Source organism: Callorhinus ursinus, unplaced genomic scaffold (assembly GCF_003265705.2).
Source record: "Callorhinus ursinus isolate GAN/ISIS: 27379988/994484 unplaced genomic scaffold, GSC_fseal_2.0 scaffold80, whole genome shotgun sequence".
NCBI lineage: Eukaryota > Metazoa > Chordata > Mammalia > Carnivora > Otariidae > Callorhinus > Callorhinus ursinus.
The window spans coordinates 31,445-48,086 of NW_027397142.1; the positions used below are offsets into that span (position 1 = coordinate 31,445).

Here is a 16,642-nt window from a genome sequence, read left to right on the forward strand (position 1 = left end):
GGGTGTGTGTTGGGTTTGTGAGTGTGTGGGTGTGTGTTGGGTTTGTGTGTATATGTGAGTGTGGGTGTGTGTGTTTGTGAGCGTGGGTGTGTGTTGCGGTCCTGGTCAGAAGGACATGGCCCTACTTTGCAAGGAGGACTAGGAGTTGCTCTAGCAGATGTGCTAAAGTGTGTTGGAACCTCACAAGGGAGGAGATCTCAGGGACGTTTAGCTCAGGCCCCGCACTCACACTTACGGGAACACTAGGGCCCAGGCAGTGTGGCCCTCGTAATGATGGTGGTTGGAGAGAAGCACTGAGGTCCCCTGGCTCTCAGCGGGACTCTGCCCCCCAGCCCGAAGGCCCCTTCCCTGTCGTCCTCACCGCAGAACCCGGCCACCCACCTCTTGCCCTCTGCAATCCTCACTGCCGAGCCTTCCCCACAGGTCAGGCCTGGATGGTTCTTTTTGGCCCAAGACACCCCTGGGACTCCCCCCCGCCACGCCAGGCCAGTCCCCTGCCACAACTCCCTGCCCGTGCCCTCCAGATCTTTCCACCACTCTCAGGACCCAGGATCAGACCTGCCTCTGCCCTCTGCTCCTTTCTGTCCTCACAGAACAGCTCCAGGTCCCTGTCTATCCAAATGTCACCCACTCCTGAGCCGGCAGGGCCACTCACCTTTCTCCATGAAGTCTCTTAGAGTGACAGTAGAGACCACAGTGGTGGGGGGCGGGGAGAGAGGAGAGCAAGGGAAGTGGGGTCCCCTCCGACCCCCTCCAGCCCCCCATTCAGGCTGCTCCCCCTCAAACCAATGCTTCTGGCAAGAGAAAGGCAAAAGTCAGGTGCCTCTTAAACTCTGTTGAAAGACTACTGAGACATATTATGATCTTCTCTAGCCAGAGGAAGAAGAACACGAACAGACTCTCGAGGACAATCCTGCAGGAGTGCTGTGTCAGGATCCTAGACGAGACATTCTAGGAGGTAAACTACTCCCTGGCAGAAATGAACGTGAGCGGGGTGTGGATGGGGACGTTCGGAGAGCGGGTGGTGCGCTGGGACAGGCAGCGGGGCTCAACCCGGTCAGAGATGTGCCCACCCGGGCCGCCGTCAGAGGGCCTTTGGGTCGGGGCCCTTCTCTACTGCAGCCAAGTAAGAGGGAAAGGTCCCCGAGAGGCGGAGCAGGCGAAAGGAAGGGGAGACACAGTGCTCGTTGCCCCCTTTACGAAGTCTCTGTGCCAGGCCCAAGGGAAAGGGTCCGTGCGTTCTGGGCTTTCGTCCCCAGGAGGCATGTGCCGATGCTCAGGGTGACCAAACGGCTCACCCGGGCCTGAGGCTCTGAAAGCAACAGACCCTGTTGGCCGGAGCCCATGTGAGAGCTCCTGGGGTCCTACAGGCTGCAGAGCACCCCGGGGACAAGCAGAGTGTCCTCGGCCGACTGCTGCCTCCGAACCGGGCCTAGCCTTCTCACGGGGCTCTGTCCCCCCAAAAGCTATTGCATCACGGTCAGGCACGCCACTTCCGAGGGCTCAACATGGCCATCTCACCTGGGGAGACGGAATCTGGGAATGTTGGAAATCCATCCATTTTCCTGGCCAGCAGAAATTATTTGTGATTCGTTGTGTATTTTTACACAAACGGCCTTTTTTTTTTTTTTTTTTACTCTATGAACCTCTATGGCCTGAGGCACCGGGCGAGAGCCTTTTTAATAAGCCACATAAGAAATTTGCCAGAAATTTCTGCGTGCTTCCTGGAAGCTCCCACCCACTCACCCACATTCCTTTCAAGCCCGCCAGGGGAAGCCAGAGGGAGCCAAAGCCACTCAGTCCTGATAGGCAGCGGGGCGACAGCAGAAAAGCATGCCGTTGCTCAGGAGAGTCAGGAAGACAGGCCCATCCTGCCTTCAGGAGGCCGAGGGCTCTGACACGGAGACACGTCAGTCTCTTCAGTGGGGAACAGACCTGGAAACCAGCTATGATGTGGCATTGCTCTGTGTGCTCTGGGTCTGGGATCGGAAAGGCCCGAAAGGAACTCCCCTCCTGCCCCTCGGCCCCAGGTGTGTCTAAGAATCCTCACCCTGGGCTTCTCCATATTAAGGGGGCATCTCCCGGTCTTTTCTCTCTGCTCATGGTTCTGATATTCTGCGGGGTGAGAACGTCCAGCCCAAACTTTCAGGTTGTTGCCCAAGAATGTGGAGCCAGCATGCCTCTGCGCTTGGAGCCTGGGGTCTGGCTGAGGTGGTCCCCCACTCCCAACCTTCCCAGTGGGAAAAGCTGAAGAAGGTGACGCGGTCAGTTGCCTCAGACGGAGGACCTAGACACAGAGGCCACATACTTCTTCTCTTCCTTCTCTTACCGAGAAGGATCTTCAGTCAGGGATCTTCGGCAAAGCTCAGGGTCCCATATTCATGCTGGGCTAATCTCCCACCTGGGTGGGAAGAGACGGCCCTGAGAAGGAGTTCGAAAACCTCACCAGCCGGCAGTCTCCCTTCGGGGTAGATACCCAACAGAATGGAGAGCGGGGACTCAGAGACATTTGTACCCTGATGTTCAGGGCCGCACAATTCACAGTAACAAAGGGCGGAAACAACCCAAATGTTCATGTGTGGATATGAATCAACAAAAAGTGCTCTCTCCCTGCAACGGGGTAGTATTCAGCCTTCAAAAGGAAGGAAATTCTAACCCGAGCTACGACATGAATGAACTGGGAAACACTATGCTAAGCGAAATAAGCCAGACACAGAAAAGCAAATGCAATTACAACTTGGGGTGAGGAAAACGTTCTTGAGATGCTCGGTGGAGATGACTGCACAACACTGTGAATGTCCTGAGCGCCACTGAGTTGCACGCCTAAAAGTGAGTACAGTGATAAATTTTATGTCATAGTATATATTTTTTATATCGTGTATTTACCACAATTAAAAAAAAAAAAAGGCAAGACTGGACGTGAGCCCCCGCAGGTCTCGGGTGCAGACCCGGGTCTTCGCCTCTCCCACCCCCACCCGGCACGGCTCTAACCCCAGCCCCCTGTGCTTTGTCTCGGTGCTTCTAGGCCTCGGGGAGGACCCACGGAGCCCGCGGACACTGAGGCTGCTCCTGGTGGGCAAAACGGGCAGCGGGAAAAGCGCCACCGGAAACAGCATCCTGGGCCGGAGAGAGTTCGAGTCTAAACTCAGCCCTCGACCGGTCACCCTGACCCTCCAGCGGGGCAGCCGCGACTGGGCCGGGCGGGAGCTCGAGGTGATCGACACCCCCGACATCCTGTCCCCGCGGGCCGGGCCGGAGGCGGCGACAAGGGCCATCTGCGAGGCGGTGGCCTTCTCGGCGCCCGGGCCGCACGCCCTGCTGCTGGTGACGCAGCTGGGCCGCTTCACCAGCGACGACCGGCGGGCCGTGCGGCGCCTGCAGGAGGCCTTCGGGGTGGGCGTCCTGGCGCACACGGTGCTGGTGTTCACGCGCAAGGAGGACCTGGAGGGCGGCTCCCTGGACGAGTACGTGCGGGCCACCGACAACCAGCACCTGGCCCAGCTGGACGCGCTGTGCGCGCGGCGCCACTGCGCCTTCGACAACGCGGCGGCCGGCGCCCGGCAGGAGGCGCAGCTGCGGGAGCTGCTGCAGCTGGTGGACGGCGTCCTGTGGGAAAACGAGGGCCGCTCCTACCGGTACCCGGCCTACCGGGACTCCCAGCAGCGCGACCTGCTGCGGGCCGCGCGGGAGACGCCGATCAGCCGCGGGCAGGGCTCCGAAGGGGCGCCCCTCCAGGAGCCCCTGCTGGAGGGACTGTGCCGGTTGCAGAAGGAATTCGAGAAGGCTCACAGACAGCTGCTCAAGAGCGCGCCCATCTGAGCTTACGCTGGACCGCGGCCCCTGGAGCCGGCTGCCAGCCCCGTCCCCTGCTCTCTCCATCCCCGGGGGTCGCTGGCCACCCCAGGCTCCTGGGGGGTGTCTGATGCGCCGAGAGGCGGGTGCGTTCCCCAGTTCCCCGCTCGCACCCCGGGGCCCTCATCCGCCCTTCCAGGCAACCTGCAAAGGAAGCAGTTGGATGACTTAAACACTGCAGGGAGTAGCCTGCCGGCTGGAGGGGGGAGACCTCTGCAACACGGGGGTGTCCTTTTGGAGGGCTGCTCCTACAGACAGGGTCCCTCAGAAGCCACCTGCGATTGGGGAGGACGGCAGGATTTCGGGGGGGTGTCTGGCTCTGGCCACCTGACTGCATAAGGACATGGAGGCGCCTCAGGGGCCCCTCAGCTTCTTCGAGGTTCTAGGGGCTTCTGGGGAGTCTGACCAACTGATGGAAACCGAATAGGAGCAGACCGGGGCAAAATGCCTCCCAATATGCTCCTCTTTTCCTTTCCTGCAGCTGTGGGGCCGAGGGCCTCCAGCTACCTTCTTCCGGGAGAGGTGGGAACTGGAGGTGGGGGAGACAGTGCGGGAGGGCAATCCGAAATCAGAAGACACGGCCTCAGGTCTGTCTGGACACCTGCCCTCTGGTTGGAGATTCTCTACAATCCATGACACCCACCTTCCCCAGACTCAATGGACTCCTAAGAAAGCTGGAGCATTTCTTCTGCTGGGAGGTTCAGAAAAGGGTCTCAAGGCACCACAGAGACTTATTTTGAGTGTATACTTAGGATAGTCCTTGTGGGGGCGCCTGGGGGGGCTCAGAGGGTTAAGCGGCTGCCTTCGGCTCAGGTCATGATCCCGGGGTCCTGGGATTGAGCCCCGCGTCGGGCTCCCTGCTCAGGGGGGGAGCCTGCTTCTCCCTCTCCCTCCCCTCACTCCTGCTCTCTCGCTATCTCTCTCTCTATCCCTGTCTCTCTCAAATCAATAAAAATCTCCTCTCAAAAAAAAAAAAAAGAGAGAGATAGTCCTTGTGCCAGAGCCATTTATTAAATATGCCCATTCCCCGCTGAACTGAAACACAACATTCATCATGTAAGAAGTTTTCATATTCCCAAAGATCCATGTCAGGATTTTCAATTCTGTTTTGGTCTTCGACTTTTTTCCTTTGTTATGAATAAAATGCTGATTTGATTACAGAGGCTTTGAGTGTAGTACGGCACACCCGATTTCCTCCTCAGTCTACATGGTTATATTTCCTTTGTTATTCTCAGGCGTTTATTCTTCTGTGTGAGAGTTAAAATCACTTGTTTCATTATCAGAAAAGAAACAACGGGCATTCCAGTTGGAATTGTCTTCCATTAGGTTTGGGACGATTGGTAAACACGCCAAGGGTAAATGGATCAAGGCCGTCATACCTCCAAGTGAGTAGACTCCCAACTTCAGAGCTATGGAGTAAAAGCTAAAATCATTTGCATTTCCATTAGAAGATTAATTTCTGTAATTTGAGTGATCTTGTTTTGACTGTTAGTTTCATTAAGTTTCATAACAGAAAATATAAGCATTGACCAAATGATAGCCTTTCAGTGACTCTCAATGGCAAGTCACTCAAAACGTTGTCAGTCATTCAAAACCCTAAAGGGATTGGTTTTAATTGCATCAAATGCAGTGGGGTTTTTTGGTTTGTTTGTTTGTTTTTTCTCCTTTATGATGAAAGATCAAGGGAGCAAACTCCCACCACATTTCAGGGGGAGGGATAGTTCTTGCACCACCATCACTGCCTGAGCCTCACAGAATGGGGAAGGCATGCGTGGGTATGTTCTGGAAACTCCAGTCTACGTACCAGTAAGAAAGATGTGATGTGGGTGGAGGTGGGGGTGGGCTGAGGACGCGGGGTTGTCTTGGCCAAGGCTATGAAAATAGCCAACTTTACAATTTGTGCCTTTCTAGAAACATCTCTACACTGGAGCAAAGCATGAAAGATGGGGATTTGGGCAACTAGAAGGGGTCAGTGCCTACAAGGCTGTTTCCTCCCTGCTGGGTCAGAACAGCTGTTTGAAGTCTCGGGGCTGAGTTTCCAGCTCCCAGTGCTCCTGTAATAACACTTGATAACCTATGTAGAAAGTACAAAATAATAACAATTTTACAACAACTGTTCGAAGGCCCAGGGAAGTGACCAAATGCAGGCAGACGTGATAAGGAACTGTCATCCCCAAAGGGTCCAGGAGGAATTTTTTCTGGAAGCCTGAAAGAGATGTGACAGATGTCCGCAGTTGCCCATGGCAGCAAAGACAGAATCTGAGGTTCTAGTTCATCAAACATTCCACTGGAATACTGAACGGGTCATATTTTAGGTGTGAAAACCATATCAGGACAAACAGATTTGCCCTAATAGAAGAACAAGGTTGAAGTAATCCCTTGCGAGTGATGGCTAAAACCAAGCCTTCCCAAAGTCAAAGTGATCTGCCAGTACTTTAAGTGCCTGCTAAAACAAACTCAATATTCTTCAGAAGGTAGTAATATCCTGAGTCTCTACAGCATGTTATCCACAATACCTATAGATTGTTAAAATTTCTTCTTTTCTAACGTAAGGATAGAAATCTATGAAATTTTCCTCTCGGGGCTCCTGGCTGCCTCATTCAGTTAAGTGGCCCGCTCTTGATTAGGACTCGGGTCATGGTCTCAGGCTCTTGGGTTTGGTGGGGAGTCTGCTTGAGATTCTTTCTCTCCCTCTCCCTCTGCCCTTCCCCTTCGTCTCTAAAATAAACAAATACATCTTTATTTTTTTGAAAAAAGAAATTTCCTCTACACACGCGTATCTATGTCTCACAAACTTTTGTATATCCTGTTTTCACTATCATTCAGTTTAGAATATTTTCTATATTCTTTGTGATGTCTTTTTTCATTCATGGATTATTTAGGAGTATGTATTTGATTTCCAAATATTTGAGTATTTTCTAGAAGCTGTAGTATTCAATATGGCAGCCACTAGCCACATGGGGCTACGGAGCACTTGAAATGTAGCTGGCACACCTGAGAAGAAGTGTAGCATTTTACATAATTATAATGAGCTTTAATTGAAATTTCAAAACAGAAGCAGTGTAAGATACTTCACCATGAAACACAGCTTTGTTGTTCAAGTAGAAATAAATTTCCCTCCAACTGTCCTATCACATGTTATTGCTGTGATGCAATGCAAATGTTGGCCATGTGCACTGTTTTTAGTGTTACACATAAGCCCGTCATTGAGCTAGTCATGTCAATAGATCGATTCTGTTCGAATAATCCTTTTTCACTGATGCAATACTTTTGTCTGAATACTTGATATAGACAGGATGAGTCACAGTAACGCCTACCTACATTGTACTTGGCAATTCAGCTTAAAGACTGATTATTATTTTATTCATAATATACTTAAATTGATTTTTAGCTTAAAAATAAATAGGGACAGATTTTGAACTTTAAAATGAAGGCAGGAGCACCTGGATGGCTCAAGTCGTGGTTCTCAGGGTCCTGGGGTAGAGCAGAGCATGGAGTCGGCTTGGGAGTCTCTCTCTCTCCGTCTTCCTCTGCCCCTCCCCCTGCTCGTGCCCTCGCTCTAAATAAATCAAATATTTTACAAAATGAATGCATAACACCGATGCAGAACAAACGGAGATGACCGGGCAAGCGCTATCACAGAAATGGAGAGAGAGAAAGAGACTAGAAGAAGATACGTTACAAAATTCTTGACCGGTAACAATTGCAATTTCCTGCAGTCCAGCAAGGCCAGAGAAAAAGTAGTTAGAGACATTTTCAGCATACACATAAGAATTCTGATAAAATGTTTCCTCTCAACAATCAGAAACAAAGTTGATAAAACGAGTAACTGGAGCCAGAATTGAACGTCCAACAAATCCATTCTAAACAATTTTTAGCAGGGTCTGAGCTTGTAACCTGGGCCACTTAAAAGCAGCTTGGATTATTGCACACACAAAAAACAACACTTTTAGCTGGAGAGAGAGAAAAATAAATAAATAACTACTGTGGGTATGAAAAGTTTGGGTGGAAAGTTTTCAGAAAAGCCCAAGAATTTTAAAGTATCAAAATAAGAAAGACATATTAAGACAGCAAACCATCGTCCATAAAAGACAAGACCTGTTTAATGATATCAAAGATGAATCAATTTGAAATTTGAAAAGCTGCAAGTATTTTTCTTTAGAGCTAGAGGAGAGGTGTGATATAAGGCACTGCCCAAATAATATTTTGAGTGTGTCTTAACACATTCCCAAATCGATGAAGACATGCTGTAAATTCAGGGCAAAAAGTCAGGTTGGTGGGATGGCTATCTCAGAATCTTTTAAGCCTGTCAGATGAGAATTTTCATAGATATTTGGCACAAACCTCTTGTGATGGAAACACCTGCACAGGACGCCAGTCTGAGCCTCATCCTGTACGCCCCAGAATTGCTGGACCATGCTCTTTTCCACCTCTGGATCCTCCTTCATCTTGCTTCCATTGTTTCCAGAAATATTGCAGCTCCCATCACTTATACAGAGTATTTGATTAGGAAAACTGAAGTCCACCTAGGAAATGAGAGGCTTGCCCAAGCCCGGGAGGGCTGGGGATGCAAGCGTCTGGGGAGCGAACTGGGGCGTTGAGCCAGGCGGTTCTCATGTCGTCAGCCTCGAAGCACAACCGCTGTGTGTTTGCAAAGGCTTCCGGACAATGGTGCTCCTTCTCATCCACGTTCCGAATCTCGAGGGAGTGCCTCTCTTTGGCAGACGCTAACCAGGACCTAAGGGAGAAGGGATGATAGGGAATGTCCTTCTAGGCTCCTTCCCCGGGATGCAGAGAAGGGAGCCTCGGGGAGCATCAGTGGTGCCACAGTGACAAGAGAGGACTCAGCACAGTGAAAAATTCATAGGGAAAGGTTCACCTTCTATCCAATCTTATGGGAACGTTTCCTATCGCATCCAAGACATCGAATAAGAGTTATACCTGTTTTCCTGATCTCAGGGTCCGGAGATGAGCCCTAGGTTGGAGCCTGCTTAAGATTCTCTCTCTCTCCCTCTGCCCCTCCCCAGCACACCGGCCCGCGCTCTCTCTCTTTCTCTCTCTCAAACAAGACAAAACCAAACCCCAAACACTTATACCTCTTTCATGCTGGGTATGCCTGGAACAAAGAATTAATTTAATATCTGGTATTTTAGTTACTTGGGTCTCAGTCGGCTGACACACGGTGCCACAGTAGTGGGCGGCGGCAAACTTCCTTGTTCACGGCTGTGCACCAAATTCCCCGCATCCCTGAGGCACTTGCTGAATATTTTTATTTTTCAAGAACAGGAAACAGATGGTATTCTCTTCCTCTTAACCTGCTGTGACCAGACATGACCCTCACTTTTGGTTCCTTGTTCCATCCTATATGCACACCAAAGAAGTTCTCTTTCTGGCAGGTCCAGCTGAGTCATCTCGGACTGTAACTCTTTGGTGGTCAGGTGGCCCCATTAGATGCAACTAGCTCTCTTCCATTCAGGGAGAAGAAGGAAGGCTTCTAACTTTGGATTCTGGTCCCTGCTACAGTCTCCAGTTCTCTTGACTCGGGAGTCCTAGACTTCTGGTAGAAATCCGGTATTCTGCCCTATTTGGTTTAGTTCTTTGTGTATATGCTTTTCCATCAGAATCTCGGAGAGGAGGAGTCTTTGGTGCCCCGAATCCAGCGGGTCACATTTGGAACGAGGGAAATGCCTTGAACATTATTGAAGTGACTTTGCCTTTTTCCCATTCAATCACAGAATCTTTGCTCCAGGGCAGTCACTCTCAAAGTATGGTGGTCCCAGGCCAGCACTTCAGCAGCACCTGGGAGCATGTTGGGAATGCAGATTCTCAGAAACTTTGTCCTTTAGCAAGCCTTCCCGCTGGCTCTGACGCATGCGAATGCTTCACAAAATACAGAGAAAAACCTGAAGAATCAGCTTCTTTTTTTTAAATTTTTTTATTGGTATGTTAATCACCATACATTACATCATTAGTTTTTGATGCGCTGTTCCATGATTCATTGTTTGTGCATAACACCCAGTCCTCCACGCAGAATGTGCCCTCTTTAATACCCATCACCAGGCTAACCCATCCCCCCACCCCCCTCCCCTCTAGAACCCTCAGTTTGTTTTTCAGAGTCCATCGTCTCTCATGGTTCGTCTCCCCCTCCGGCTTTCTCCCCTTCATTCTTCCCCTCCTGCTATCTTCTTCTTCTTCTTTTTTTTTTCTTAACGTATATTGCATTATTTGTTTCAGAAGTACAGATCTGTGATTCAACAGTCTTGCACAATTCACAGCGCTCACCATAGCACATACCCTCCCCAATGTCTATCACCCAGCCACCCCGTCCCTCCCACCCCCCACCACTCCAGCAACCCTCCGTTTGTTTCCTGAGATTAAGAATTCCTCATATCAGTGAGGTCATATGATACATGTCTTTCTCTGATTGACTTATTTCACTCAGCATAACACCCTCCAGTTCCATCCACGTCGTTGCAAATGGCAAGATCTCATTCCTTTTGATGGCTGCATAATATTCCCTCGTGTATATATTCCACATCTTCTTTATCCATTCATCTGTCGACGGACATCTTGGCTCTTTCCACAGTTTGGCTATTGTGGACATTGCTGCTATAAACATTGGGGTGCACGTACCCCTTCGGGTCCCTACCTTTGTATCTCTGTGGTAAATAACCAGTAGTGCAATTGCTGGATCGTAGGGTAGCTCTATTTTCAACTGTTGGAGGAACCTCCATACTGTTTTCCAGAGGGGTTGCACCAGCTTGCATTCCCACCAACACTGTAGGAGGGTTCCCCTTTCTCCGCATCCCCGCCAACATCTGTCGTTTCCTGACTTGTTAATCTTAGCCATTCTGACTGGTGTGAGGTGCTATCTCATTGAGGTTTTGATTTGGATTTCCCTGATGCCGGACGATGTTGAGCACTTTTTCATGTGTCTGTTGGCCATTTGGACGTCTCCTTTGGAAAAATGTCTGTTCATGTCTTCTGCCCGTTTCTTGATTGGACTATTTGTTCTTTGGGTGTTGAGTTTGATAAGTTCTTTATAGATTTTGGATACTAGCCCTTTATCTGATATGTCATTTGCAAATGTTTTCTCCCATTCTGTCGGTTGTCTTTTGGTTTTGTGGACTGTTTCTTTTGCTGTGCAAAAGCTTTTTATCTTGATGAAATCCCAATAGTTCATTTTTGTCCTTGCTTCCCTTGCCTTTGGCGACGTTTCTAGAAAGAAGTTGCTGCGGCTGAGGTCGAAGAGGTTGCTACCTGTGTTCTCCTTTAGGATTTGGATGGACTCCTGTCTCACGTTTAGGTCTTTCAACCATTTGGAGTCTATTTTTGTGTGTGGTGTAAGGAAATGGTCCAGTTTCATTCTTCTGCATGCGGCTGTCCAATTTTCCCCAACACCATTTGTTGAAGAGACTGTCTTTTTTCCATTGGACATTCTCTCCTGCTTTGTCAAAGATGAGTTGACCATAGAGTTGAGGGTCCATTTCTGGGCTCTCGATTCTAGTCCACTGATCGATGTGTCTGTTTTTGTGCCAGTACCATACTGTCTTGATGATGACAGCTTTGTAATAGAGCTGGAAGTCTGGAATTGTGATGCCGCCAGCTTTGCTTTTCTTTTTCAATATTCCTCTGGCTATTCGGGGTCTCTTCTGGTGCCATACAAATGTTAGGATGATTTGTTCCATTTCTTTGAAAAAGGTGGATGGTATTTTGATGGGGATTGCACTGAATGTGTAGACTGCTCTAGGTAGCCTTGACATCTTCACAATGTTTGTTCTTCCAATCCGTGAGCATGGAACGTTTTTCCATTTCTCTGTGTCTTCCTCAATTTCTTTCCTGAGTATTTTATAGTTTTCTGAGTACAGATCCTTTGCCTCTTTGGTTAAATTCATTCCTAGGTATCTTATGGTTTTGAGTGCAGTTGTAAATGGGATCGAGTCCTTGATTTGTCTCTCTTTTGTCTTGTTGTTGGTGTATAGGAATGCCACTGATTTCTGTGCATCGATTTTAGAGCCTGCTACTTGACTGAACTCCTGGATGAGTTCTACCAGTTTTCGGGTGGAGTCTTTTGGGTTTTCCACATACAGTATCATATCATCTGCAAAGAGTGAGAGTTTGACTTCCTCTTTGCCGATTTGGATGCCTTGGATTTCTTTTTGTTGTCTGATTGCTGTGGCTAGGACTTCTAATACTATGTTGAACAGCAGTGGTGAGAGTGGACATCCCTGCCGCGTTCCTGACCTTAGGGGCAAAGCTCTCAGCTTTTCCCCATTGAGAATGATATTCGCTGTAGGTTTTTCGTAGATGGCTTTTATGATATTGAGGTACGTACCCTCTATCCCTGTACTCTGAAGAGTTTTGATCAAGAAAGGGTGCTGTACTTTGTCAAATGCTTTTTCTGCATCTATTGAGAGGATCATATGATTCTTGTTCTTTCTTTTGTTAATGTATTGTATCACGTTGATTGATTTGCAGATGTTGAACCAGCCTTGCAGCCCAGGGATAAATCCCACTTGGTCCTGGTGAATAATCCTTTTAATGTACTGTTGGATCCTATTGGCTAGTATTTTGGTGAGAATTTTCGCATCCATGTTCATCAAGGATATTGGTCTGTAATTCTCCTTTTCGATGGGGTCTTTGTCTGGTTTTGGGATGAAGGTAATGGTGGCCTCATAAAATGAGTTTGGAAGTTTTTCTTCCATTTCTATTTTTTTGGAACAGTTTGAGGAGAATAGGTATTAAATTCTTCTTTAAATGTTTGGTACAATTCCCCTGGGAAGCCATCTGGCCCTGGGCTTTGGTTTCTTGGGAGATTTTTGATGACTCCTTCAATTTCCTTAGTGGTTATAGCCTGTTCAGGTTTTCTATTTCTTCCTGGTTCAATTTTGGTAGTTGATACATCTCTAGGAATGCACCCATTTTGAAGAATCAGCTTCTGATAGTAAAAAATAGTAATAGGGTTTTGTTAAAAGATGGCGGCCTCGTGATCCAGGGTGTTTCTTTAGAATGGATTGTCTATATTCTATCACTCCTCCAACTGGCATGACAAGGTCCAGGTCTCATTTGCTGTGCAGTAACATTTTATGCAGTAGGTGTCCAGATAAGTGGAGTTGGGAATACTCCATCATCTTACAGGGGAAAGAAACCAGAGAGGAAGAAGGGGGAATAAAGCAATGAGAGGTGTGTCCCAAATTCTGCCTGTCAAACAACAAATTTCTCAACAAATTCCAATGTCACGTAGGCATCTATCCCCCACCGAAGGAGAGGAACACCGTGGCTGGGGGATAGTTATTGAAGTCACCTACATAGAGAGACTGAACCCTGTCTAAAGGGTCTCTTTAACAGATCAGATTGGACTGCTTTAAACAAGATTAAGCATTTAGTTATAGTCTTTCCCTAGAAGTAACGGATAGGAGCTAGGAAAGACTAGAAAAATTAAAAGTAACAGTAAAATTTTTACAATTTCTCTTTATATTAAGTGTAGTCTACATTTAATTTCGCTATGTAGGCTGTTTCCAATGCTATCCACACTACTCCACAAGAACCAATTGACTTAAAGTCTTAGGGGACTCATTTCCATAAGCTTGCTCCAAGCATCTTTCCTATAAAAGCAACTACTAACTCAAACGGAATTAAAAATAAAATTACAAGTTCCCTATCTCATGTCCCTACTCACAAATCTATATCGGAGATATAATGCTTAAGAAAATGTGCACACTGGGGCTCCTGGGGGTGCACTTGGTTAAGCAATCGACTCTTAATTTCGGCTCAGGTCATGATCTCAGGGTCGTGGGCTCAAGCCCCATGTCAAGCTCCAAGCTCAGTGGGGAGTCTGGCTCTCCCTCTTCCTCTGCCCCCACCCCACTTGTGCTCGCTCTCTCAAATAAACGAATATCTAAGAAAAAAAAAAAAAAAAGAAACCAGGAAAGGAAAATGCACAGCACCTGAGACTTCTTCAATAAGAATAATGGAAATGAATCAATTCAAATCCCTCCTCAAGAGAAAACTGGAGAAGTACAATGAAGGAAACCAAAAGGAAAGCACAAATATGGAAATAATAAGGATTAAAATAAGAGTTGATATAGTAGAGAATACAAAACACTAGATTTAGTTAACACATTAAAATTCTTGTTTGTTGAAAAAAATTAAACTACTTTTTCGAGAAAAAAAGGGAAAGGGGCACAAATAAAGTTTTCAAAATGATAAGAGATAACGACCCCTGAATTAGAGAAAATTTTTTAAAATTTAAGTCCTCGGGCGCCTGGGTGGCTCGGTTGGTTAAGCAACTGTCTTCGGCTCAGGTCATGATTCTGGAGTCCCGGGATCGAGTCCCGCATCGGGCTCCCTGCTCAGCGAGGAGCCTGCTTCTCCCTCTAACCCTCCCCCCTCTCATGTACTCTCTCTCTCTCTCTCTCATTCTCACTCTCTCAAAATAAAAATAAATCTTTAAAAAAATAAAATAAAATTTAAGACCTCTTTGCAAATAAATGTGAAGACCTAGATGAAATGGATAATTTCCTAGAGAAATACAGATCACCAAAACTGTCTCCACCAGAGAGATAAAGTTGAAATCGACCAATTTACATGGAAAAAAATAGAGAAAGCCATTCAGGAACCATGCCAAAACGTAAGCACAAGGGCCAGATGGTTTTGCATGGAAATTCTTCCAAACCTCCTAAGTCCAGATAGCCCCAGGGCTCTTTAAATTGTTCCAGAATATTGGAAATGAAGGGAAATTTCCCTAATTGCTTTTTAAAAGGAAGTATAGCATCAATACCTAAGCCTGACAAACAATGTACGAAAGGATAAAACTATAAACCAGTATCTATCATAAGTATCCATACAAAAAATGTCCAATAAATTATTAGCAAATAGACTCCAGCACCACATTGTCAAATGTGATACATCCTGACCAAATAGCATTTAAACAGAAATGAAAAATCGGTTTGTTATTAGAAAATCTATTAATATCATTCACCTTATTCATAGGTAGAAGGAAAAGGAACCATAAGGTTATTCCCATAGATGATTTTTGAAAGCCTTTGACAACATGTATTAGCTATTTACGATAAATAATAGAATAGCTGTTCACTCGAGAAGAAAGTGGCTGGAGAATACTTGCTGAAAATGACACACACACAAATTATAGACTACTGTAGTTGAGTATCTCACTTACTTCACTGGGACATATTGGGAACCAAGCAAGTGTGTCTATCCACTACCATTCAATATCGAGATGGAGGTTTGAGCCAATACAATGAGACGAGAGAAGACAATTAGGGACGTAAGACTAAGTACAGAAGAAGTGACAGTGTGGTTCATCCATGAGATGGAATCCTAGCCAGCAATAAAAGAGGACAAGCTACGGATACACACCACTTGGACGATTCTCAGAATCTTTATACTGAGTGAAACCAGTCTCCAAAGGGACTTTGTTTTACTTAGCTCTAGATGCTCCGCATTTTCTTATGGTATGAAATCTACCCTGAAGTCAAACAATCTATGAATGTTAATGAATGGATGAATAGATATAAGCTCCTAAACCTCCAGAGATGGGAATTTGCCACATGTTTCATCCTCCTGTTGTATGAACCACAATGGGTAGTATTTATCAAGGACCTCTATCTGCCTTCTGCCCTGGGAGACAAGTGGGCAACACTGCTCTCAGGGTACTTCATGTGGGCCTCCCATGTCATGACCCTGTATTTCCTTTTTCTTAGGAGGTAGATGTGGCTCTTTGATTAAATATTTGCTTACAGAAAGCCATAACGCAATAGGATCTTAAATTCATAATGGAATTTTGGCTGAAACTCCAATGATAAAAACAGTAGATTCAAAGCGCACCCACATTCTAGAGTGTGAAATCAAATCTGCCTCACTCAGAGTGACGATTTTGAAAGGAATTGTCAGCTTTTTTGTGCTGTGCTTCTCTTATCCTCAAGGCTTTGCTAACTTTTATTAAATGTACAGTCTAGGGGGCCTGGCTGGCTCAGTCAGTTAAGTGTGTGCCTTCAGCTCAGGTCATGATAGCAGGGTCCTGGGATGGAGCCCTATATGGGGCTCCTTCCTCAATGGGGCGTCTGCTTCTCCCTCTCCTTCTGCCCCTCCCCCTCCACTCGTGCTCCGTCTCTCACTTTCTCTCTCTCTCAAATAAAGAAATAAAAGCTTTTTTTAAAATGTACAGTCTAAACTCATATGCGTTTTGGGAAAATGAAGGAGAGATAAATGTCCCTTGGGGCAAAATGGCTTGGAGCATGGAGAAGCCCATTTCAAGATGGCAGAGCAAGGAGAGTTGGCATAAGTCACATATGACCACCAGGACATGTTCGTAGAACATGAAAATGTGCTTCGGGAAGCTCTGGAAATGATTAGGTGAGAAGTACCCAGTAGAAAAGGGAGAGAGACACCTCCTACTGTTACCCATACCTTAAAGGGGAATTTTTGCCCCGGGAAAACCAGAAAGGTCACACGATTTCTATCAGTGAAGAATGAAACCTTGGTTACACATGAAACCTTCGTTACACATGATTTCTGGAACCTTGGTTACACAAGCTTTCTATCAGGGCAGAATGAATGAATCCAAGGAGATGTGGTGGTTGACTGGCGGAGGGGTTGGGAATGTGGCTAGAATCTTCCCGGGAAAAGGAGGAGAGATGTCTTGAGGGTTGACCAAGACCAGCTCCCAAATCATCTTGAACTTTTACCCAAAAGTGAAACTTGCCCTGTGTTCTTAGAAGAAGGAGCAGCGGTATTTTCCAAGAAAAAGTGGACTCCAATTCTGTACAAG

General features: G+C 47.0%; 1 protein-coding gene across 1 annotated transcript in view; it reads left to right on the forward strand.

Annotated features, from left to right (window-relative positions):
• The window catches only part of GIMAP6 (GTPase, IMAP family member 6), a 5,860-nt gene extending 848 nt beyond the window's left edge, over positions 1-5,012 (forward strand). The window contains exons 2-3 of the mRNA XM_025864773.2: positions 874-958; positions 3,026-5,012. Coding sequence (XP_025720558.2) covers positions 874-958; positions 3,026-3,819 — 879 coding nt within the window. The 3' untranslated portion in view covers positions 3,820-5,012. The remainder of the gene's footprint in view (positions 1-873; positions 959-3,025) is intronic.
• The last annotated feature ends 11,630 nt before the right edge of the window (positions 5,013-16,642 follow it).